The 27,263-nt window shown below is 37.2% G+C and overlaps 2 protein-coding genes across 2 annotated transcripts; both read right to left on the minus strand.

The window, feature by feature from the left end:
* Positions 1 to 19: 19 nt before the first annotated feature.
* LOC110804756 (replication factor C subunit 3) lies at positions 20 to 12,830 on the minus strand. The gene is made up of 11 exons (XM_022010360.2): positions 12,637 to 12,830; positions 12,409 to 12,519; positions 12,174 to 12,206; positions 10,408 to 10,576; positions 7,895 to 8,076; positions 5,564 to 5,700; positions 5,347 to 5,445; positions 3,792 to 3,861; positions 3,634 to 3,708; positions 1,677 to 1,722; positions 20 to 431 (listed from the first exon to the last, which is right to left on the minus strand). Exons 1-11 carry the CDS (start codon positions 12,718 to 12,720, stop codon positions 373 to 375), a joined length of 1,065 nt encoding a protein of 354 aa, XP_021866052.1. The 5' UTR covers positions 12,721 to 12,830; the 3' UTR covers positions 20 to 372.
* A 2,966-nt stretch (positions 12,831 to 15,796) lies between these two features.
* LOC130462452 (non-specific lipid-transfer protein-like) lies at positions 15,797 to 21,460 on the minus strand. The gene is made up of 2 exons (XM_056830662.1): positions 20,994 to 21,460; positions 15,797 to 16,782 (listed from the first exon to the last, which is right to left on the minus strand). Exons 1-2 carry the CDS (start codon positions 21,341 to 21,343, stop codon positions 16,773 to 16,775), a joined length of 360 nt encoding a protein of 119 aa, XP_056686640.1. The 5' UTR covers positions 21,344 to 21,460; the 3' UTR covers positions 15,797 to 16,772.
* Between the last annotated feature and the right edge of the window lie 5,803 nt (positions 21,461 to 27,263).

Raw genomic sequence — 27,263 nt, forward strand, 5'->3', positions numbered from 1 at the left:
TTTAGATAATTTTCACATGTTTTTGGTAGCCGATGAATAAGCCTTCATTTAAACAGTGCCAATGCGTTTAACAAAGATATGAAATTTGCAAACGGCTGCCATGTTTCATATGATCCGCAGACCAAACTACCGCCAAAATATGCTACAAATATACATTATCATCTAATTTGTTGCATTAATAGGAGCACACTATTCTTTTTCCTTTTCTCACAAAACAGCCGCAATAACAGGGTGAGAAACAGGAAAATAGAAGGTTTACAGTCTTCATAGGAGGGCGATTTCAGACCAGTAGGCGGGCAAAAACTTCAGCTAGCTGTCGCAATTTGTTGCATACATAGGAGCACAGATAACCAGAGAAACCCAGTTTGGGCTTCACCCAAAAGTTGCAATAAGGAAACCCTTGTAAATGCTCATAAACTTGGCCACAAACGCTGCACATTTTCAAGAGGAAAATCAGATCAAAACTGTAATTCCAAGACATAAAAAGTTAATAGTTTTTACTACCTCCAGGTAACAACATATTCATATTTCAGGGAAGTTATTGTTGGAAGTTATTCATGGAGGAGAATTTCAGTAAAGTTCTGATAGCATACATAACTTCCACAGAACCTACAGCAAGGTCTTGTTTGGTTCACTTTTGGTATAGGGAATGAGTTGAAGATGACATCTTATATCATCAGTTTCATTTAAATTTACGAGACAACCAAAAGGACATGGTTTCATTCACGGTTAGTGCTGCTGATAATGGTTCTTGAAAGTCTTATTGTCACGGATCGGGGAATCGAGGTCATTGTAGTGTACAAGGACACAACAGAGAGGATACTTTTGAGGACAACGACACACTTCTTCCATTCTTTGCTGCCATCATAAAGAGAATGTGATATCTATATCGGGCTCATTGATAATCAATATTGGAGGGGGGATCCAGAAGTCTAGACCAGAACATTGGAAATTAAATATGACCAAAAGGGTTAAATCTTAGTTTCTACTGTGCGTGTGTCTTTGTTTGGGGGGCTTTGGTGAGTGAAGGATGCAATGGAGACATATAGTTAATGACCGTCAAGTAAGTTGCTCAGTAAAGAGGCAGGAGTCTGATTGTGAGAAGAGGGGGATCTGCAGCATTGATCAGGAAGGGGACATCATAGAGAAGAAGAGGCGCTTCCGCACTGATCAGGAGGGGTGAAAAAGCAGTTATTAGGGTGATAGGAAGTATGGGTTGTTTGATGGTCTACAAGGGAGGCATAAGACCATAAGCTCGTCCAGTAAGTTGAGTGGTGGTATTCGTAGTTCAGAGGAGGGACTCAAACTTGAAGTAACAGCTTCCATTTGTTTTCCTTTTTGCTTTTAAGTTTTAATTGCTGGAATGTGGAGTCGATATCAAACAGGAGGGAGAGTTATAGGACCAAATTTCATCCCGCATTTTTATATTACCAAACCAGAAATTCAACCAAACAGCCCACAAAAGTTACATAAACTCTTGGCAACATTCATGATTCCTTCACACTATCTCTCTTAGAGTCTTAGTGCCTTAACTCCCAAGCAAACAATAAGTGTAAAAATTAATGTGTAGTACTGTAGATAGTAAAGGGGTTTATTATTTTCTAGAAAGAAACAAAATTAAAGGAATGAATAGGTAACTAAAATCAAATATAGTGTCGATCTAAATTATACCATACCTTCAAGATGGAATATGGCTTTCTGCCCAAGACGCATCCGGTGCTCCTGCAGAAAAGGAAAATATGTGCTCTTCAGAACGATAAAAAAGAAAGAGGAACTCTTGAGGATGGAAAGTAAACAAGGTTAGAACACGGTTCTAAGTGTTCAAACCATGTTAAGACCTTGAGTCTCAAATTCATCCAGACTAACATCGTATCATGCATGTTCAACATAAAGTTTAACAAGTAGGAAATTACATGCAATAGCTCTCATCACATTTCTGGTGAACACCTAGGTTCTTGCCTAAGGTAGAAGAGATACAAGGAACAGGGCACTTAACAGAAACTTTTGACTCATTAGAGATGAAATAAGCACCACTCACATTTGATCAATGAGATCCGATCCACTTACAAACCGAACTTCCTCTTTCTCATTGATTCAGGTTTCATTAGCTTCATCAAGATACATCACATGCATGCCCAATACACAATCCAAATGCCTCACAACAATGTGCAACACAAGTATCGAAAATGAAAAAGGAAATCAACATTCAAAATATCAGAAGCATATCGTCAGCAAGGTTGCCTATTAAAATGGACTTCAGATTTTGAAGTTCATGGCCACAGAAAGTGCTTCCCCGCTTATAATTTAGTTTCATGTTGATTGTTAGTGGCTTCTGAATTTGATGACGCCAATGACCTATTCATCTAATTCTTTATTTCAGATAAGATGGAACTTTATTGGAAGTGACAAGTGAAGAAAATCAGCCAGAGGACAAGATGTCCTCAAAGTAGACACCTACCAAAGAAAAAACCAAATCATCACCTATATATAAAACCATTCTCAGACCATCGACTCATACTTAACAGTGACCTTCAAAATTTCTAAACCTCTATTCGAATTTATTTTCCCTAGAGTAACCTCGGGCTGCAGATCTTGACTTACTCCTCGTAGAAGGAACACAGCACAGATTCAAGTTCCAACATATTTGATGTCTTAAACATCAGTCCCTTTGCTTCCAAGTGATACACTGTTAAAACCAACCCAAGGGGAGAAGCTAAATATTTTAACCTTTGTGAGGCTGTTTACTGTTCTAAATAGACATGATTTTTCACTAAGATCACCTGCTTTTTGATCAACATCAAAGCCCACATCTGGCATTTGAATAGAACCTAGTCTATCCTCATTGGTTAATTAGACATCTAGCAATCAACCAGTTGGGACAGTCTAAGCTTCCCCAAGAGTAGGCCATCTTCATCAAAACACTCATACAGAGAGCAATCTTCCCTTTCATGGCTAGAATCAGACAGCAATTATCACTTCCATTACTGTAATCAGAACCTTGAGCATTCCAATCTTTATTATCAATAAAGACTTTCCTGAACTTCATACATGTCCAGACTTATGCAAACGACCCTTTCGCGTGCATTTCTTTTAAAGAACCAACACAGAATCGCAGCTTCCAGGCAAAGCATTCGATTTGAAGTTTTCCACTGACCACCCCACTATCCTCACCATTAATACAATTCCACTACGTTCACCTGAGTAACTGACTTGTTCAGGCCACATGTTTGATGAGATAAGTGAGGCACTATTATAAACAACTCAAGGGGACAGGGCACGTCAGATATTATAGGTTGTAAATCTGAGAGGATGGAGCTTTGTGATCTTGTGAACTCAAGAAAAAGGTCTTGGGAATGCTCAAATATTTTTGTCAATAACCATAGGACAGACGACACGACGTTTCACTTAAACATTGTGAATAATTAACATTTTGATGAGAGGTGTCATGCATAAAAGGGAATATACCTAAATAGTTTTGTTAATAACCATAGGCCTTGGGAATATGCCACGTGAAAAACAAAAATAAGTTGCCATATAAACAGGTATCTAAATGCAGATATCACATCAGAAAAATATTATACCAGGCAATTAACGGAAAAGACACAAATCAGTACATGAAGTGCCGAAACTTACATAATAGGCAGCCCAATGGCAAACTTCATGCTTCAATTCTGCATCTAGTTTCTTCAGTAACTCAGAAAGAAGCCTCTGAAATTCATTGAACGGGAGAAGGAAATGTCACGGTCAAGGGGAGGAAGGATAATAACAGTGAAGATTTCACAATCGCCTACCTTCAGTACAATTTCTGGAGGTATACAGTTAACGAGTAGCTCATAGAACTTCCCTCGAACTTGGAAGAGCCTGCAAGATAAAATAATAGAATAATGATTCACACAACATGATGTGTAATTCCAAACAAATTGCAGTAACATAATGGTTTAAGTACAGAAAGAAAGAAGCAAGACGGAATACAACAGATTCCTCACAGGCGGATCACTGAGTTGAGGAAAAATACATTAACCCCTGCACTGTTTCCAAAAAACAAAAACAAAAAACCCAAGTTTTCCCAGTCCAACAAAAGGGGTTGCAGATAATTCTAATGAGATTTATTTTTACTCATTCTGCCGGATTTCATGAACAAAGTATGTATTCAACCAGATAGATGTGTGTATTTCCGACAAGGCCACAAGATTCGGTATTTTCTGGTTTGAGATTGTTATGGTCTCGATCAAAATGGCTCATTGAAACGACCCAACGCTTCTTCCTTGTAATAAAGTACCTTAGAGTTGTTGCAATCTTATATCAATAATCAATTAGAAATAACCTATCTGCTATCATGGGGTAAGGCTGAATCACTGGTCTCCACTTACCCTGCATGGGTTAAAGCCTCTTTGCTATAGACATTGGGATAATGTTGGCATTGATAATTTAAGTTTACAGTATACTAAAGAAGAATTGATGGTACATCATATGAGCACAACAAAGAACACAATAGCCATTAACCAAAGACTATACACTGCTCCATACTAACCACTTTCCACTGCTCTACCCATGACGACGCAGCCCAGCCTGGGTAAAACACACGATATAGATTGAACCCAGGTAGAACAAAATGGACTGTATATTCTACTAAAATCCTGGCTCCACCATATGCATAGCTTACTTTCAGCCGCTCAATAAAGAACACACATTTAGCAGATACAAATGAGGACATAATCCAAAAAACTAATCCTTAAATTTCTTTTGTTATTCTTCCGCCTGATGATTTAGTATATTACAAGGGTAATTGGCCATGAATTTAAATAGAAGTCATCAATCACGTAACATCTGTTTCGTAACGAAATTTCAATTTACTGTCCCTCCCCGTCAAAAATCCATTCTGTAATATGTGTGTTAAATTCACAATAGGACATCATTCACTTATTCATTTGGAAATTCTCCTTAGTGAAGGACGCTTGTACTCCATTGCTCCAATAGTATTTTCTTCAGTTACATATTACTCTGTCCTATATAAGTGTACATGTGAGTGTGTTTTTGCGTGTATGGGTGTGTGTAAGACCGACGTCTTCACTTTTTACCAATCACAGATTTTAAAATTCAAAAAAATGAATAAGGTGGCTCAGCCATACTTACAAAACTACTACAATAGCCAATTATTCAGTATACGTTGCAATGTATACCAATATCTCATCCTTAGTAGTAAGTTAGTAACTACATTGATTTAAGCCAAACTCCAGCAGCAGGCCACATAGTTCTGTCACATAAAATTGATAAAGGGAGCTAATACCATGTTTACATGGAATATCTACAGAGCCAAAACATTAAATAGTGTTCTCGATGAATAACCTTTTAGGGCTCTGCTCCTTCATGATATCAGATGCTATCTCAGTGACATATTCCTCCCAGTCCATAGGGGGTATAGCCTGGGTATTCGTAAAGGGATACCTATAACCATATAAAAGAAATTAATTAGGGAAGAAAATAATATGGCAAGGAACTGATTTAATTACTCAAGTGAATTGCAGTGTGCCACCAAAAGTCCAAAAGTGTTGCGGTACTTAACTGTTGGACACGGCAAGCCTCAAATAGTAGTATTGCTCTTCTTAGGCTCCTATTGGATTTCACAGCCACACGAGCAGAAAACCCAGGAGGGAGTTGCAAGTTCTCTTTCTTCCCAATAAATTCCAGTACCTTGACAATCTGTACAAATATTTTGTCCAAATGTCAAAAGAAAACTAGATATGTGAAATCCAGTGTTACCTAATTCTCTAATCACCCCACGAACCCGCGAACCGAAAAGGCGAATTATAACATGAAAGTGGAACTTTGTTTCCCTAGCTTAGCAAACTATGAAGCAAATTGCGACCCCGTACCCAATTTCATACTAGCGAATCGGTAATTATGGTTAAATCACATGCATTGTTTCACATGTCAATATCTAAAACTTATCCTTCGTATAACTAATGTAATGTCAATAGCAATAAACTTCAGTTTGAAACGACAAAAAGCCAAGGATTGCATCCCTCTTTTCCCTATCAAATATACCCTTCTGGCTGAGCGAAACAAGTTTTTTCCATGAACACTTGATGCAATTGTGAGTATTTGTGAGCACAAAACAACATGACAATAAAAAATCAAAACAGTAAGAGTAATTTCACTTTCATAAGCAATGAGGATCCTCATTCTAAGCCACACTTGTATTTTAGGATAGATAGCATTTATCTCTTTCCAAATACCCTTTTTTCGTTTAATTCCTTTCTGTAAGGGTCTGAGTGTCTGACATCTAAGTGACAAAAGATTGTTGAAAGGATTGATCCTAATTTTAAGCTATACGTTCAAACTTAAAAGGCTTCTATATCTGCTATATCACAAGCAGAACAAATATGATAAAGTTACAACAGCTATCAAATGTGACTTTTGGATACATAAGATAAGATGAAAGGTAGGGTCAGTAAGACCCCCCCCCCCCCTCTCATCCCTGCCAATAAGCTGCTCCTTTAGTTAGATGGAGAGGTAGAAAACAACCTATTTATAAATAACAATTTTTTTTGTATATTAACAGCCAACAGAGAATACAAAGAAAGGAAAGGGTCTTCAGAACCCCAAACGTCCTTTTAATTTCCCCTACAGCATAACTGTTAAAGTCCCTGCTGCACTAGCTCAGAGATACTAAATAAGTAATTATATCCCACAATCAGTCACTAGTTAGAACGATTCCCGAAAAAATTGCATTTTATTCTACACACAAACACCACAGAATCTCCAAGCATTTTGCCACAAGAAGTAGAAAATGGTCAGTACCAGATAACACAACAATGTCTTCACGAGTTCACGGTCACGACATGAAGTGATCAACTTCTAGACGAGGATTAACAAGATTATTGGAATTCATAGAAATGGAAACCTTAAGACATTGCAATAAACAAGTGACAAATCCCCAAGGATTTAATACTAGAGTGTCCTATTGTCGACATAACAGGGAGACACTATGATTTGTACGCCCAAGCATCAAACAAACGCTTTCACAAATAATTAACTTGCCTTCCATTCTTGAGATTTTTTCTCCCCATTGTGGTTTTATACTTTGTCCCCATATTACGTCAGATTTTCCTTTTTGGGATGTTCCAAAAAACTTTAAAGCTTCTATTTTTAGCAAACTTTATAATAAAGGTGTTTTTCCTTTTCTCTATCCCAACACTTTCTGCTACATTCTTTCTTTCCCTCCAATCAGATTTTTTGATCAAGTTCAACAGCGTTTTTATAGTTTCCATGCCAAACCAGAGTGCAAAATTTGTTTAGGACTGGAGAGAGTAGATAGATACTTTAAAGAACAAAAAAATAATGTAAAAGTTTGGTCTACATGACACATCTCACATCCAAATTACTCATACGCTATCATTTTTAGAATTGGAGGAAAAAGATAAGTGGACAAGGTAGAGGGCAAAGATTCCTCTGAGAGAACAGAACATGGCTTATAAGTGCTTGCCACAGTCAAGTTAGATGAAGCACATGATACAATACTTTAAAATTACTACCAACAACCCGCCCTATAACAAGTCGCTTATACTCGTAATACATTACTCATATCCCACCAAGACACAAAAGAGAATTTGAGCTCACACATTTTGTCATTGGCCAACCACCCAAAAATGTCGCAAATCATTTCAAGGTGAAACTTATCCCATTGGAAATACCAAGATCAAATACGTAAAGTTGGTCTACATAGTCCTAGTGCAGTGACAACACAACCCACCCACCCTGAAATACATGTTTAAGGTGCAATGCATATGTCCTGATTATATATATTTGAAGCAGATAGCTTTCATTACTGATTAACAATTTTCCCCAACTAATGGAAAAAGGATAATATACATAAAGCAAAACAAAATGCTACCTCGTCGTTATTGGGTGCATTTACTCGCACATTGAGACAGCGAGATCGAACTGCTTCAGTAACCTTTGAAGAGCTGTTGCAGCACAGAATGAGCCGACAGGATGAGCTATACTTCTCCATAGTTCTTCGCAATGAATGCTGAGCTTCTTTGGAGAGTTTATCAACTTCATTAAGCACAAGGACTACAATTTCAAAAAAAAAAAAAAAAGATAAAGGAAGTGGTTCAAAAGCCATTCAGAGTTTCAAGGAAGATCCAACATCAGGTAACAACTAATCCTCAATTTGTTTTCAATATCAATGAAAACATGTTACCTCTGGGACAAAATCAAATAACACAAGAATGCAAAATACAAAGACAATCATAATGCTAACCAATGAGCCAAAAGTAAGACACATCTCCTTGTTTTTTGTGATGAGAAAAACAATAGAAATCAAGATCATAAAATGTTATCACATCAGAAAATATACATGGATCAACCAGCAGCCTAAACTTATTCATACCTTTCCCCGTTCCTGGGGAAGGGAAGGAATCAAAGTTTATAAAAGATAGAATGAGAAAATCACCCATTACCAATGCAACCGCAACAAACAAGGAAAAGAAATAATATCCCTTCTTCACTGAACAATGGTGTCCAATATATTGAAAGACATATCTAACAGTTGTATTCAATTATAAATCAAAATATTAGAAGACTTCAAATTTTATTCAATTTATCTATAAATTAATTAGTTTGCGAAATAAACACATATATTCACAATTCGGAATACAAAGAAACAATAATCTTCAAACCATGATCATAAACATAATTACGCTTAACATGTAACTAGTTAGACAAATTACAGATTTGTTGATGAAGGCACCACAAAAATGATTGTAAATAATAACAAAAACATTAAATATCTCTTAATAAAAATTCCCAAAATTCAAGTAGCTATATATATCACTGTTGAGTTAAGAGTTTAATAATGTTTTTTCGAGAAAAACATTTTCAGAGGAAAAGTGAAACCAGCAATATAAGCCATTTGAATAAAATAGTCCAGTACTTTTGCAACTTTACAAGGCACTCTCACATGCTCTTTAGAATTTGTTTGACTAAATAACTTTGAACTTTAATTTTTTCCTTGTTGAACAATTTTTGTAAATGAGATATCTCATAAAGTTTCACATTCTAATAAAAACTAACACTGTCAGATAATGTCTAAATCCAATGATTAAAAAAAGTTAAAAGATATCCGAAACAATACACTTAATTGTTAATCAGGGAACAATTGGATTTGTATCGAAATACTTAGATAATGCCAAAAGATTTTCTTTGGTGCCATGAAATTGTTTCGATGAAACAAGGCATTAAAAAACATTATTCTAACACAAAGGTTGATTACATATTAATCCAAGTTTACCAACTGGAAAAAAAAAATACAAAATCAAAAGTACGAAAGGAGATTGTGAATTACATAATTGTGTGTATAAGTTAAAATTCCCATAGAATAAGTATACAAATACAACAACAACAACAACAACAACAACAACAAAGCCTTGGTCCCAAAAGAATAAGTTACAAATAAAGATAAAAAATTCCCTACACAAGCTCTTTCATGTTCAAACCATGAATCTTAGAATTTTCACTTTCTTATTACTGAAAATTATAAAGCTCACTCACAATTACCTGAACCAACAGTGTACAAAAATCAATTTTTCCAACTAATAAAAACATAGTTCCTCTGTTTCCTTAAAATTGCAACGCTTCTAATTGGGATGTTTATAAATAATTGCAACACGTACCTAGTTGATAAACTTATTTGGGTGCAAGTAGATGAATAAAAAAAAGCAATGTGCTTGCTTGCTATATAATCACATGTGTCAATTCTCAACTTACAAGGTCCAAATTCCAAAATCTAACTTGAGTTTCTGCAGAATAAAATCCTAAACACAAGTATCACGCGCTGGATTGTTTTTGGTCCAAGTAGCAGTCAGATCAAGTTTCTACCAGAACTTAATAAACAAAAATGACTCGGATTGATTTGTCCGTGAGCACAGCAGTTCAGAGAGCTATGAGTAGCTGATGCGTGTTTAAGGGTCGTATGAGTCGTATCCCTTCAGTAATCATAATAAGTCAGCTACCAAGGATTTATTATCCTTATGATCAGAGCATAAGCTTACAGAAAGGAGACTGCAATCTACTGGCAAAATGGAGGAGGGGAGAGGGGGGCATGATCCAGATGACACGCTCAATCAAAAAATCCTTTGTCAAAGAAGTAATGTATGGAGAATACTCAGAAGCCTCAACTCAAGGCACAGGTTGGGAAGTGCACAGTACCCTATGAATAGCTATGGACAACTCAAACATAGAAACATTCCGTACTAGAATTTTTCTTCTCTTTACAGGAAACATTAGCACGAGATACGTCTTTTTCCATCAGAAATTCAGAACAATAAGCCAGCTTCAAGTGGTTGGTAAACACATACATATGGGCATACAATCAACAGAGAGAATAATAGGAAAGCTTCTCACCCTTGAAACCTCGCTTTCCTTTAGTATCGATTGGCCGATTCCTAGCCATCTCCTTAATTATCTCTTGAACAATATATCTATCCTGAAATCCTGCATCACTTGGATTCAGCTCCACGTGATGTGTGCTAGATAGGGTAGTCAGTTCGATTTCAATTGTTCTAGTCCCAGCCTGCATGATATAGATGAAAGAGTTAAAGATGAAATCAAAATAGACGTGATCCTTTGAAGTAAAAGACAACGCCTTCTGGCTACTGATTCTCTAGCTCAAAGTGGAAGAAGAATGGAGAGAGATACATAAAGGCCATTAAATATCCATTTGACGGCTCATATAATTCCAGTAAGAAATAAGACTAGTTACTATTATCTTCCAAACTTTTGCCCATAAAACAGATTTCACCACCATCAAAAACGGAGTGACTTATCCAAATAATGTTGGCTGGGTAAAAATAAATTGTCAGTGTTAATTTTTTTTGTTCTTTACAATTTTGAAATGGCACATGTTCTTTACAAATTTGAATACAGATATTCAAAATCATTCATCCACTGATAAGTTTACTTATAAAAACTAGCATTGGTAGGGAGTTAGGGACCTAAAAAGCTTGTTCCTAGCTCTGCGCTAACGTATTTCGTGCTAACTACTTGTCTGCTAAAAGAGTCAAAGGGCGGTCAAGCAAGATCCTTGATGCAGTCCACCATCATCATTATTCATCATTATCATTACCTCATTGCCTTAAAGAGGCTCCCGCAACTCCGCAAGAACCAGGGTAAGGGGGGGTCCAAGTGTCCAACGTACGCAACCTTACCCCTGCAATTGCAAAGAGGTTGTTTCCATCCAATTGACCCAAAAGCGAAGGGTTAAAAATGAGGCATAAAAACAATCTAAAGCATAGGAAAAAAAAAATGAGGCTGCGGTTATGTTCGTACTTCACCGTAACTGTAGCATATTTGCAATGTCACAAAGACATCATCTCACAGGTTTCATATCATACAGCGCAGCAATTGTGCCGTGAATTACCCAATTGAAAATTTTTCACACATCATCATAATTCAAGAAACTTAAGACATTTGTTTAGATTATAATTTTTAACCCTTCTCTAATTATTTCTGAAGGAGTCAGAGGTTTAAAACATTTATATTGGCTAGTGAAGTTCCTGTATATGTAAATTTGGATATCACTATATGCTAATGGCTTTAACAACGAATTATTACTGATGCAGTAACAAAACAGTCTATAAAGAGGTCACAATTTGATTATAGAGCCTACGCGATGAATAAATCCTTTACACAAGAACCTTGATCTCATTCAATATTCAGAAATCTTGTAAATATGGAAATATTTATTCAGCCTGAAGTCTATTGTTTCAGGAAAATGCCACCAACACCATACGCAAACTCAAATCCAAAATTGTAAAGCATAAATTTCCGTATGTTTTTTCCTTTACAATCAAAAGAAAAGCCATACCAGAAAAAACCAAAATGGAGATGGGCAGTGGGCAAGGTATTTTCGTCCCTAATCTTCCTCCCTTTCCTTCCATTACACTCCCCCTTCCCTCAAATTCAAATAATCATATACTTTGTATCAGTCACGTGCCAACACTGACCTGAACCAGAAAATATGGTTCTAATGATTGAGGTTTGTGAATTTTTATATAACAATCTACATTTTAATCAACAATATAGCTTCTAATACTAACGCAATGGCATCACAAAACATACAATATACTTCACATGAATTGAAACAGTGAGTGAAACATAGAAAAACTTACATCAACCTTCCATCCCTTGTTCTCCACCCTAACCTGGAAAAAAAACAAGGAAAATCTCAAAACAAAACCAAAATCCTCAGTTAAAGTTCATCATCCCCGTAAACAAGAAAAACTGAAATCATAAAACAGTCATGTCGGACACTTAGAGTCTATGTGACATAGTAACATAGATAGCAGCTAATTAACTCCGTGACAATTAAATGCACCAAAAAAACCAATGAAGAAAAAGAAATACCTTTTCAGCACTAGGTCCAAACATCTCCCTAAGAAGGGCCATAATTAGGGTTTTCTTGCCGGAACCAGGAGGTCCATAAAACAGCAAATGTGGACAATCTTGCTCAGTTACCTGAAAAATTAGCAAATTAAATTGACAAAATAACAGTAATTAAAGATCTTTTGCGATTAATGGGCTAAAATCGGACAGCAAAAACAAAGAAATTGGAAATAGGGAGTGAATAGTTACCAGTTTTTTAAGATTTTCGGCAATTTCTTCGTGAACTAAAACCTTGTCTAGGTTTTTGGGACGGTATTTGTCTACCCACAACATCGTGAAACCGATGAACACGAAGAAGATGGACGGCGGGAACAAGGAGAAGAGAGAGAGAATGGCGGGAAACGGGAAAGCAGTGGCGAGTCTGATAATAGACCAGAGTGACCAGGAGGATGGTTAAACACTTAAACGTTAAGAGGATTTGACCAATGGGCCACAACCCACGGGTCACTTTACTACCAACATAGAATACGTCGGTATTAATCCTAACACTTATAAAGCTTCATACTTTGATTATTATTCACCTAATAGTGCATTTACGTGCATGCCCCTCATTTCCTTCTTTGTTTTATTTTGTCTTATTCTTAACAATAGAGCATTTACGGTTTCACCCTTCCATTGCTATACAAAATGTATTGTTTTCTTTGGGTATAATTTCCTATATATTGTACTTTCGAACTATCAATTAAAACGCATATGGTTTCTATTTCCTGTTACATGTAAATCCAACATCTAACTTTAACATATCATTTCTAGCATTTACCATAAATTGTAAGTTCCTAGCTTTTAAGTAACATTTTTACAAAAATAATTTTGTATACCCTGGGTGATCGTGCGCGCTAGCGCACGATCCAACAACTAGTAAGACAAATGACTCGTGTTGTTACTATGTGCTCCCTTTGTGTATTTATTTAAGGGATACACTTGTCTTTTCCGGCCATATTTATTTAAGAGAGACACTTGTCATTTTTAGTAACTTATCAACCTCACCATCTAATTAAATAATCTATCAAATATATCATATGTCCCACCACCCTATTAAACAAATGATTTCATAACTACACACTATTTCCCAACCCCTAAAATGACATGGTCCCCACTTGTTTTACTTATTAAAATATATACTCAACCACATTTGTTTTATTACTTTATTTCATTCAATTCTTCTTCGTAATTAATACCCGTACCCGGCCAAGTGAATCTCTTAAATAAATACGGAGGGAGTAGCAATGTAATTCGTATTAGTATACCAATAATCACACATAGTCATCGTAACAATACCAAATTACTTGTAAAGGGCACCAATAAAAGTCATTTGTGTTCATTTTGACACAAGCCACTTGAGACTTGGAGTTCATCGAGTCACTAGACCAGATATTGCTCATGTAATCGTGTATTCCGTACTAGCTCGAGGTTTTTTCTTAATTTTGATGATTACTCCCTTCGTATCTTAAAACATTTTATGTTTCCTAATCGAGATTCAAAAAAAACTTTATCTATTTCTATTTTAAGCTATAAACTTTTTTCACTATTTGTGTTAAAAGAACAATAAAAATATGAAATGTGATAGCTTTTTCTTAAGCACACTTGCTTTTTCCCACCCATTATCCCCACATTTACTTATTTTGTACTTTTTCTTTAAAAAACTATTAAATATTATACATTTTCAATATAAGTACACAACAATTATTATTTTTCTTACACACATGTAATTCCTTAAACCATTTGTTTTTCATTAAATAAGAAACAGAGTAATATTTTTTAAATAAGCGGATTGTGATAATTTGAGTTGTAGCTTATTTACACCTGGCATAATTGAAAATAATTTGAGAAAGGGGAAATTAAAATCAATTACCATCAATTATGCCTTGTGATTTACTGATTTATAGTATTCACAAATTATAATTACTGATAAGAAAAAAGCCATAGTAATTATTGGTAGCAGCACCAGGGGTGTGCAAAAGCATTCGATCCGTTTAACCCGATCTGATTCGATCTGATATTTAGGATTAGATATCCGAAAAACATTAATGTAAAATGGAACAATTTTCGTACAAAACGGCTAAAACCAAAATTTATTCTCATGTTGTGAGTTTAAAAACTAAGTCCTGTGGTAACTTCCACTAAAGACCGAGTACAAACTTCATTTTCTTTTTAGTCTCAGTGGAGAACCGCTAACACCAATATAGGTTTTATATGTAGAACCGCTAACGGTAATACCAATATAGGTTTTATATGTAGAACCGCTAACGGTAATACCAATTTCGTTGAATTCTTATATGCGTGAATTAGAGAAAAAGGAGGGAGATTAGATGGTAGCTAATGGTGGGAATAGAAATCCACTTTAGTGTGGTGTAGAATAGGAGCGGGTATTGCAGGATAGAGTTTGGCCTTGCTACAAAGTCGAAGTTGACTTCTCTTGAACCATAATGCAATCAAATAGACATTTTAAACTCGTGTGTCGTGCCCCAAAACTTTGAATATGCACACAAAATACCCACGTAAAAATAAAAAAAGACGTGAGGATATTGAGAATTATAAATGAAAAGATAGAAGGTGGATAAAAGGAAGTTAAAAAGACAAGTCGAAACTAAACTAATTAAAATATAAATTTATTAAAATAAAGAAAATAAATAAGGAATAATTACTTTTAATAATCCAACCTTTAAGCGATTTTCCAAAATTAATCCAACCTTTCGATTATTATTTAATAATCCAACCTTTATACCCCATCTACTTTAGATGCACCCCTTTGACTTGGAACCGCCTTAAACGGTCATCCTTCACCAACTAATTTCAACAACCTACGTCTTCTTCATTTCATTCAATTTTCAACATTTTCATTGACGGCCCAATTCATTCTACAAGGTGGAATGAAATTGTTGATACTATATTGCACATTGAACATCCAGCTCAGTGTAAACTTATTAGGGGTAGTAGAAATAGGGTGTTTGGATTGGGGATATTTGCTTGTGTTTTTCTAGTAAATTTCAATGGAAGTAGTATTAGGATAAATGGGTTTTCTAGAAAAGTGACGATATTATGTGAATGGGGAATTTAATTTAGTGATGAGATTGATGATGATGATGAAAGCCGGTATTCTTTCTATTTTAATTGCTTTTTTTTAGAAGAGTCACCTGAAACCGCCCCATATGCCTCCTCCCAAAAACATAAAACATTGAAGACCATTTTGGCGGATCAGATTAGTGACAATTGAGTACAAATCATACGCTTAAAATTGGCAATCTCAAGTACCACCAACTTTAGGGTCACCCCACCACTCCGCCACCGCCGTTAACACCAATCCCAATTTACAGATTATAACAACGGATTTACAGACTGTTGGCGGGTGAGATTGGAGGAGAACTAAGTAGATTTCAGCTCAAAAATTTGATCGATTGATTTATTTGAGATTATGTTTAAGATTATAACAACAGATTTTTTTTAAAGAGGGTATATTTTTAATTTTTTGATGGCTGGATCTTTATTCAAAGATGAAGGCCAAAATTATAAGGAAAATTTGGCAGGTGTAAAAGGGTGGGTTTCGTGGTGGAGAAGAGGGGTTTGGAGGAGAGAGAGTGAGAGCGATAGTGGGTTAGGGAGGGATGAGGGCGACGGTGGTGGTGAGTAGGTGAGGTGAAGGAAGGTGGTGGAAAGATGGAGGAAGGCCGTGATTTGTAGTGGTATTGGTTGAGAGAGATAGTGGGGATGAGGGCTAAGTTTTTCATTAGTTCAGAGAACTAATTTACAAAGGCAGGAATGAAGGAGGACGAACAAGGAAGGAAGAGAAAAAAAACATATTTTTTAAAAATAAAATTATAGCCAATTGTTGTATAACACGTGTGCATGTTACCTGTTGTATGGGTTGATGACTGGTTGGGTGTAACGAAAGTTAATGGGATACAAAGGTTAGATTATTAAATAATAATCGAAAGGTTGGATTAATTTTGGAAAATCGCTTAAAGGTTGGATTATTAAAAGTAATTATTCCAATAAATAAATTACAAAACTAAGACCTAAAAAACTAACGAAACCACTAATATGCTAATTAAACTTAAAAATTAGGAGTGTAAAAGGAAGAAATAAAGGGAAAATTGATTAAAAAAATATATATAATAATAATATAAGAAAGTAATCTATAAAAGTACCTAAAAACTACCCCTAGAAATGACATAAATCTCACTCATCAATCGTTTTTCCTTTTCTCCTCTTTTATGTTTTGAAAACAATAAGAGTTTCAAAGTATGATTAATTTAATTGACTTTTTAGATTTACTAGCTGATTGACTGGGCCCACTTCTATTAGCTCCTTGCTACAACATTCGCGATTTACTGCATGCTGCGAAACAAAAACAATTCAAATAAATGTCAGTGCAATTTATTTATCCAGTAACGGTTCAATACCGGTGCATAAAACATGTTTTGATATACACCATCACACCAAACATGAAACATGTTAAGTTAGATATCCAATTTTATTTGAGTCAGATTTAGATGTTACATGTTCCTATTTAGTATTAGTTTGGATACATGTTCATAAAAGGCCTACCGTGACAAATATAAGTGTAAATTCCCCCCCTTACAAATATGGGGTTGTGAAGAAGGATACCATTATTCAGGATAAAATTTGTAAATTCTAGTTGTATTAGATTTTGTAACACGATTAGGTCTATTTCTTGTAACACCTACGTACTCCGTATATGATCGATTAACATAATACACTTCAATCTAGAGCTAGAGTTTATTGGAGTATATAACATAGTATAGAACATTAGCTTGTAATTAGTTTGTTACTTAGTATAAATACTCTAGATTTGTACTATCTCAATTAGTAACACAATTAATAAAAATGTAGTCTCTGGTTTCCTCTCTCAAAAGCCACGAGCTCTCAAGCTCAATAATGGCGTAGCACTTATCTCCTTCCTCTATTCTTCTTCTTTCCTCCTTCACTCACAAATTCAACATGGTATCAGAGCGGGAACGATCCCGGCTCTTCAATTCCGCATTAAACTTCTGTTCGAATCAAATTACCAATTCGTCAAAATTTCCCCAAATTTTCTGCTTCGAAATTTTTGCTCGAATTGGGTCAAAATTCAACGAATTAGGGTTTTAATTCGCCCTAATATCTTCTAAATTCGCACACAAATCTTCTCTAGAACCTTGAATTAAACAATTTTTTGATTCTTGAGTTTTCCCCAAATTCTAGGGTTCTTGAAATTTTTTGAAATATTTGCAAGAATCTGATATTGTTGGTAGATTCTTGAAGCAATTTGTGATTCTACGTTCTTCGGTGTTTTTAATCGCAAGATTGACCGGACTTTTTGATCGGAGGTTTGATCTGTGATCGATTTGGTTGCAATTTCTGACCGTGCTCTTCCGTCGTCGTCTTCTTCGACGCCTGCTTCTGATACTTCAAGTTTTGCTGTTCTTCAATTCCGAAACTCAAATTAATGACGGGGACTGTTCTTCTGTCGTCTGCCTGCTTCTTATTCTGCTACTTCAAGGTTTGATTTACCCAAATTATTCTCCGATTTATGAGTTTTCGATTTGTGAGTTGATAGCTTTGGGTTGACTTTTGGTCGTTTCTGATTGGTGTTGACTCGGATGATCTTGAGTCAGTGAATTTGGCTAGTTCTTGATAATCCTGTGCAATGTAGATAATATCACAGTGTCGTTAATGGAGTATTTTTCTTGCGTTTGTTTTGATTGCTGTGTGTGTTGACTGATTTCTGGGATTTTCGACCTGTTCTTGCTCTTACTCCTGTGATTGAGGACAATATTGTTCTGTATGATGATGTATGTGGGGGGTTTTTCGCTCTTGTCTGATTGCTTCTGGGAGATGGAGTATCTTAATTCTGTTAAGACTTATGGGACTTGGGCTACTGTTGCAAAGCGATTTGATGATCTTGCTGAGTTCTATTCTTGGTGTAAGGGTGTAGAGTTTGCTGCTACGCCTTCTGATGAGAGTATTAGTGAGATGTTTTAAGGGCAATGGAGGAGTTTGTCAAAGAAAAGGCGAATAAATTGAGGAGGGATAAGAAGAGTATTGTTGGATGATGCTGCAGGTTGCTTGTTAATGTAAACCCTGCTGAAGTTGGGGATATTGTTGTGCGAAGTCAGCTTGTGTACGAAGGTTTAGTTTCATAAACGAAGATGCTGCCGCAGTTATACTCAAGCTTATGCAGGAACAGAAGTTCTGCAAAGCATACTTTTGCTGTGTAGTGGGGTAAATAAAGGAGGAGGATACTTTTCTCCGAAATGGTTGTTCTTATGCAGGACTGATCCTGCAGATAATGAAGGTTGATTGTTGATTGTTGGCATGCTTTGTTGCCATTTTTTGGGTTTTCTTTTTCTTTTGAATGTTGGCACGATTCAACATTTTTTTTTTCCCAGCAACAGATCTGGAGAATCAGTACCTGTATAATCAGGTCAATTTTGTTAATTTTTCCCAGCAACAGATCTGGAGAATCAAAACCTGTAAAATCAGGTCAATTTTGAGACCCAAAGAGGTCAGTTTTGAGACCCAAAGAGGTCAGTTTTCATTGATCCATTGTGATCATTCTTTTGATGAGACCCATTGAGGCTCATTTTCTTCAAGGCAATATTGGACGTTGCAGTTTGATATAAGCTCATCAATGTATGTGTGATTGGTTGATGATCAATGGAGTATTTTGGACAGCAGGAAGCTGATTCATGGTGGTTGGTTCAACCACATCATTCTGATTGGTAGTTCCATTTGTATGAAGTATTCTGGTGGTGTTCTCATCAGTCAGTTGCTGGTCATGGTAAGGAAACAACCATGGATTCACATGACAATTTTCAGATGCTAAGTGTTGAAGAAACACAAAGGTTAGCAGTGTTCAGAACTTCAGGGAGCTCATTTCTTCAAAACAATATTGGACACTGCAGTTTGGTCTGAGTAGTTGGTACAACAGCAGTAGCCAACATCTATGCTTGTTCATGAGGACTTCTTGGTGCAAAGTTAATGAAAGAGTCTGTTTTGAAGCTTTCAAACTGAAGATGTTTACACCATCTCCAGTTTGAGGGGGGGTATTGGAGTATATAACATAGTATAGAACATTAGCTTGTAATTAGTTTGTTACTTAGTATAAATACTCTAGATTTGTACTATCTCAATTAGTAACACAATTAATAAAAATGTAGTCTCTGGTTTCCTCTCTCAAAAGCCACGAGCTCTCAAGCTCAATAATGGCGTAGCACTTATCTCCTTCCTCTATTCTTCTTCTTTCCTCCTTCACTCACAAATTCAACAGAGTTCACCCAATCTAGCACAACATGCATTCTAATCTACGGAGTTTACACAATCTAACACATTTATTTTCACACAACATTTTAAAATTATGAAGTTTGGTCTTTACAGGCAAATCTCTATTGTACTCCGTATAAGTTAACCGTACTCTTGATGACTGGATGTCCCCTTTTAAAAGTTTCAATCATACCCTTCTGTATCAAATTTGTTTAAATGTAAAAACAAAATTCACGAGACATGCAGATTAATTACAGCCTAACCCACTGGCCCAACCTGTTCCGAAAAATAGGTATTTGGGTAGCCTCAATTCAAGTATGTACTTTTAAACCAAAGCCCAAGCCCGACCCGAAAAAGTCATTTCGACCCAAAGTCCCGCACCAAAATTATGGATTTGGGATGAGTTTTTGTGTTAAAACGCAACCCGAATTTTAATCACCTCTAAAAATCACCCATCATTGGAAGTTTTTTACGAAAATGATAAAGGTCGCAATTTAAGCCGTGTCACAATGATGACATGGCATGCTTATGTGTGATGATTTGACATTGGAAAAAAATATTTAATTTATATAACTTATTATGCATGTTTCAAAAAAAAGGTAGAAAAGTCTTAATATTCTAATATGTTTCCTTCTTTGTATCGACTACCTTATTTACATATTTTCATATTAAAAATATTGGTTTTGGATCCTCTAGAGTTCTAAAATAATCTAGAAGGTAGAGTTTGAACAATATCATATTCCATCCGTCCTAGATTAATTTTTATACTTTTCTTTTTCGTCCGTCCCAGATTAGTTGTTACACTTCTAAATTAGGAATGACCCCGCAGTTATTATATTGTCTCTCTCCTCCCACTAATTTTTTTTGTCCCCACACCCTATCTCATTCAATTAAAAAAATACCCCACTAACTCCTACCACATCTACTTTTTCAATAAAATAATAATTGATAATCAAACAACCACTTATCACCTAAAACTTTGTGCAAAGGTAAGTGTAATAACTAATCTGGGACGGAGGGAGTAGTAAAAATATTATGATGACACATAGCCTACGTGGCGTCTATACGTACCAATTAAACCCAGACACGTAAGATTGCGACAACATTTACTTGCGGCCTTTGTCGTCACCCAAAATACATTCATTTATCTGGGAAGTTACCATCTTTTCATTTTTTCATACAAAATGTCACGCATGCATAAACACGTACAATTCCATAGTATGAAAATAAATAAAGAATTTAGGCGAAGTGATCGAACGAGGGAAAATAGATAAACAACATACGTGCTGCAGCTAAGGGCGAAGGGAATACTAACACCACACTTTCCAGGTAAAGAAAACGCCTTCCCATAATTAATCCCTGACAAAGACTTAGCAAGATCTACAATGCAGCTACACGCAGTTCTCCGATCAGCAAGTGGGGCGGCTCTAATGAACCTAACTCCGTTACAGCAGGCGGCTGCCGGGGCGGGGCCACCCTTAAGGAAGCTAATACAAGGGGTCAGTTTGCTTGTAACAACGCCGCAAGTTATGGCGGCCTCAGCTTGTTGTGGTGGTGTAGTTAGCACCATGCACAACAACAATAACGTGGTTGTGCAAGCTAACTTGATCACAACTGCAGCTGAGCTAGCCATAAATTGTTGTTATGTTAGTTAGTTTCTTAAATTTTGGGGTTGGAGAATTTATTAATGTTAGATTTTATTTTTTGCACTTTTTGGTTGATGGTTTTGGGGGGATTTTTGGGGTGAGTGTTATTTATAGAGGATTTTCCTGAATGTCAAAAGAAAAAAAAAGTTATTTATAGAGGATTTTAAGGAGGGGTGGAAGTTGAATTTGTGGCTCATGATTAATTGAATTGGATTTGGATGATTATTTAGTAGATATTTGTTGGAAAGTAGCACATCATGTAATTGTTAAAATGCGTAAATTTTGCCTTGTGATCTTATTATTGTTGGATTATAAGCAACTTTTAGTATATTTCCTTTTTATATGGGGATGTAAAAATGAAAAAGTTAAATAAATATCTTATTATTGTTGGATTATAAGTAACTTTTAGGATTTTTTAACTAGTTAAAAACACGTGTGTTGCACGTGTCGGCTAAGTAACTATAATTTTTAAATTAAACTCAATTGGTTAGAGCTTCCATCCCGGTTCCATGTCATCTTGGGATCGATTCTCATCCCTGCCCTTGTGGCTCATTCACACCCAAAAAAAATGGTAATTTAACATAAAATTGTTGTTTACATTGACAAAGAGTATTATTCCTATTTGCAAGTCAAATATGTACATGTTCTTGGCCAAATACACGGAAAAGTAGTGTTTGGACAAACATTTTGCTAAAAAGATAACACATTAGATGAAAAAGTTTACAAGAATTCCTCTAACAAATTAAATAGGAGTACGTACTCAACTCTTGATCATTTTAATATATGTTCACACCTGAAACACAATTCCAAAAAATAAAATTATGTAAAGTTGACCATCTTGTAAGAGCAAAACGTTGGGTTGATATTAACCAGTGTTGGGGTGTTAAAATGGGCTCACCATTTTAACTTAAAAGCCAATAAAACCCACTCAAGCCAAATATCACTTACAAGGCCTCAAAGGCCCAACAAGGCACTATATATACCCCTCAAAGGGCAAGGTAAAAGGGGTCATTCTCTAACCCTAGAGAAGCCACCCTACTCTCTCTCTCCCCTAAACACCTCATTTTATACATCAATTGTACTGACTTGAGCGTCGGAGGCTCCCCCTCGGGGACCCCCCCCTTGGCCCGGAGTTCATCTTGCAGGCACCGTACGTGACCGGAACTCAAGATATCAAGGACGCTCCTTCCATCGTTTCAACCCCGGAACAATTTGGCGCCGTCTGTGGGGACAGAATACAAAACCCACGAAGATCCACTCTTCCATGGCCACTGTGTTCAACCACACAAAAAAAATCCACTTCTCATAACCACCGAGTTCAACCACAAAAATGGCCGGAAATCTGAAATAACCGACCAAAAGCTACTGCCTGTGAACAGATCGGGTTATCAAATTAGATAGTGGTGGAAAGCTTATTTGGGGTTTACATAAACAAATAATAAGCAGCAAAAGAGCATCAATAAGCAGAGTAGATGCATGCGTGGGCTACCTATCACCTACCATTCTACTTGTGTTCTACAATTCAATAATCTTTGCAATTAGATGCAGAGGCAAGGCCCACAAAAATAGAATGAGCCATAACTCTTAATGCTAAGAGCTCATTAATTTGCTGGCCCGCAACAAATTCTCATCTTGGATTATTGTAAGGGAGCATTAAATCTTGAAGCAGGAACATCGAGTACTACTACAACTCAGAAACTCAAAAGCTGGGCAAAAGGAAAAAGTCACCAACTACGTTGAGACATACCTTCGAACCAGATCGAGTTCGTGAGAAAGAGCAGACTTCTCGTAGTTAAATTGACTACTCCAGCAACATCTCCAACCTCGGAGCCGAAGATACCAACTCCGAGCCAAAATCCGAGCATGGTGTCAAGCTGACTAAAGTTTCCCGAAGTTCAGTCATGACTCTCGAAGCTAAGTCTCCAAAGTCCAAGCTAAGTCTCTCCATAAATTAATGTGATATTTATGAAATCATCGTACTTTCTTTTATCATGACTAATTTAGTTTGATAGAAAACTGGTACATGTATATTATTTGTCATTGATACGCTGTTGTTTGGCAGACCTCATAGTTGAGTTCATAATAATCAACTTGGTCGTGAAAGCTACTACAAAATAAACTTCATGACTACAACTTTAGTTGACGCCCACAAGGTGTTTGACAAAATACCTCAAAGACTAGCCAAAGGTACCCCGAGGTGACCTCCCGAAGAGCTTCCCGAGGTCCAAACTCAGTACCGAGGTCAATGCCGAGCATAGCTTCCGAGGTTAACTCACACGAGGCAAGTACTCAGGGATCCGAAGTTGACCCGCCGAGGTTAACTCATCCGAAAGTGGAGCCACGGTCCGAGCCCTCGCCCCCGAGGCTAAACTCAGTACCTGAAAGTTACTGCCATGGTCAGCAGTGTTAGGTTATGATACATATGACATTACATAGATCATGCGGAAACAACCATTAACCCAGGACAACATATTATTTACACATAATCATATAGCATAATTTAGATGCATACTCTTTGTTGCGTGCCCTCCCTAGCTGCGCCCGAACCGAACAAGAACAAGTCTTTAGGACTCCAAGTGTCGTCCCTCCGTAGATAGTCCACAGCACGTCCGGATCCGCCTTAAGATTGACCAACTAGAATCGCCCTTAAGGTACTAGAAAATTTCGGCACTTTATGAGCAAGATGTGTGTTTTAATTTTCTCTCAAAAAACTCACTTTTGAATACTTTGAAACTCGTTATAAATTGTGAGCCCTAGCCTCATATTTATAGGGGTATGGAAAGGGAATCGAAATCCTATTCAGATACAAATTAATTAAACCTAGAATCCTACAAGAACTCTAATTTAATTAATTTATCAAATAGAATTAGGAATTTAATCATTAACCGAACTCTGCATGTTTTAGGAAACGTGCACGAACACAAACACTTGCACACACACGCACGGCTGCCACGATGGGCCCCATGCGTGCGCGCGAGCAGCAGCCCACGCAGCGCCCGCGCGCGCTGCGCGCTGCGCGTGCTGCGCGCGTTGTGCGCGCTGCGCAGCCTGCTGGGCCTGGCGTGGCTGTTTGTGCGGCGCGCTTGGCTTGCTGGGCGATGGCCTGGCTTCGTGCTGGGCCTCGTCCGGCAGGCCTCGTCCGATGCTTATTCGTACGATGCGCTTCCGATTAAATTTTCCGATTCCGGAATTCATTTCCGATACGAACAATATTTAATATTTCCGATTCCGGAATTAATTTCCGTTTCGAACAAATATTTAATATTTCCGTTTCCGGAATTATTTTCCGATTCCGGTAATATTTCCGATTCTGACAATATTTCCGTTTCCGGCAATATTTCCGATTCTGGCAATATTTCCATTTCCGATAATATTTTCCGATACGTACCATGTTTCCGTTTCCGGCAACATCTACGACTTGGATAATATTTATATTTCCGATACGATCCATATTTCCGTTTCCGGCAATATCATCGTTTCCGGAGTATTCATTTCTTGCCTGTGACGATCTTAGCTCCCACTGAAACCAAGATCCGTCGGTTCCGAATATTCATAGATGGAGTATTTAATGCCATTAAATACTTGATCCGTTTACGTACTATTTGTGTGACCCTACGGGTTCAGTCAAGAGTAAGCTGTGGATTAATATCATTAATTCCACTTGAACTGAAGCGGCCTCTAGCTAGGCATTCAGCTCACTTGATCTCACTGAATTATTAACTTGTTAATTAATACTGAACCGCATTTATTAGACTTAACATAGAATGCATACTTGGACCAAGGGCATTATTTCCTTCAAGCAGCTCCCTAGCTCAGCACCAAAACTCAGTTCAGACAGTTCCGAAGCTCATTTGCTAGGGATGACCGAGCAGCAAGCTAACTCAATATTTGTGGACAATATTGAAAAGAAACTCAGCTCACAAATGAGGAAATGATCATTACTGCAATCGAGAAACTCAAAATCAAGGCAAAGTCCCAAAGCCCAGAATCGAGTTTGCTGCCAAACTCAATGCCGGAGGGAAGTGCCGAGCACAACAGCTCCAAGCCGAGCTTTGTGCCGAAGCTCCGAGCCAAGTTCAGTGCTCAGAGATTCATGTCACCAACATCGGAGCCGAAAGCAGAGTTGCCGAAAGCAGGGTTATCTCCAACATCAGAGTTGAATGTGGTATCAAGCCATAGCTCGTCTCCCGAAGTTCGACCCGAGGACCTAACTAAGTAGCTCCCGAAGCTCATCGGTGGAGCTCAAGACCGAGCATAGCCACCTCCCAAGGTTCTTGCCGAAGAAGCTAGTGAAGAGCAGAGCCGAAGCTCATAGCTGAAACTCATGGCCGAAGCTCATAGCTGAAACAGCAACATCAATCATCTTTACCAAGCTTAGTAATATGAATTTGAGATTCTGAGTTGGATTCTCGTTCTTATGCCATATGAACTAAGTTGATTTCCCTTTATTTGAGAAACAAGTTGCTCTTTATTTGAGAGACAAGTTGGCTCCTCTTTGCTTTACTATGGTTGCGTGGGCCCGTAGAAAGAAGGGTCTCAAAACAAATTCGGCCAGAAGCTCATGGGTTGGCATACGACGTGTCCAAATGCTTTCACATGGCCACATTATCAAACACCTGCATCGGGTATACAAAATGGACCGAGCAGAGCACAAGCTCAACTAATTCCAGGACCCCGGATGCTTTGTCCTAGTCCTCGAAACTCAAACATCCAGTTAATATAACCCACCTTGCAGTCAGCCCAAAGCTAAGTCCTCCATTTATTTAAATTTTGTACTTCATATTTTGTCAGCATATATAATTTATTTGACTTGATAAATTTGGTAAAATGCTAATATTCTTGGAAACTTAATTTGACAGACATTGTCTAACAATAAGTCATTTTGCAAGAGCATACACCTCAAATTGTTCATCATGTTCAAAACGAATTATAAATTCATGTTTGACAAACATAAATACATCAAATAATGAAGATCAAAATTGTGTAGCAAGTCTCCGAACAAGTCTACGGATTTGAAAGAAGACTAAAAAGCCGCTCCGAGATTACAACTCGAACCGATGTTACAATCCGAGCCGATTTTAGAAGCACGTTCTTAAACAGATCTCCGGATTTGAAGAACGAGGTTAAAAATCGCTCCGAGATTACAACTCGAATCGATGTTACAATCCGAGCCGAGGCAAAAAGCCGCTCCGAGATTACAACTCGAACCGATGTTACAATCCGAGCCGAGGTAAAAAGCCGCTCCGAGATTACAACTCGAACCGATGTTACAATCCGAGCCGATTTTAGAAGCACGTTCTTAAACAGATCTCCGGATTTGAAGAACGAGGTTAAAAATCGCTCCGAGATTACAACTCGAATCGATGTTACAATCCGAGCCGAGGTAAAAGGCCGCTCCGAGATTACAACTCGAACCGATGTTACAATCCGAGCCGATTTTAGAAGCACGTTCTTAAACAGATCTCCGGATTTGAAGAACGAGGTTAAAAATCGCTCCGAGATTACAACTCGAATCGATGTTACAATCCGAGCCGAAGGTAAAATCCGAAGGATAAAACCGAGCCGAAGATAAAATCCGAAGGATAAAACCGAGCCGAAGGTAAAATCCGGAGGTAAAAATCCGAAGGATAAAACCGAGCCGAAGGTAAAAATCCGAAGGTAAAATCCGAGCCGAGATTACAACTCGAACCGATGTTACAATCCGAGCCGAGGTTAAGATTCCGAGCTGAAATTGACTTTTACTTGGAAGTGATCAAAATCAAAACCCAACCCATTTTTTAAATAGAATTGGGTCTGGGGGGCATTTGTTGGGGTGTTAAAATGGGCTCACCATTTTAACCCAAAAGCCAATAAAACCCACTCAAGCCCAATATCACTTACAAGGCCTCAAAGGCCCAACAAGGCACT

Source organism: Spinacia oleracea, chromosome 6 (genome assembly GCF_020520425.1).
Source record: "Spinacia oleracea cultivar Varoflay chromosome 6, BTI_SOV_V1, whole genome shotgun sequence".
Lineage (NCBI taxonomy): Eukaryota > Viridiplantae > Streptophyta > Magnoliopsida > Caryophyllales > Amaranthaceae > Spinacia > Spinacia oleracea.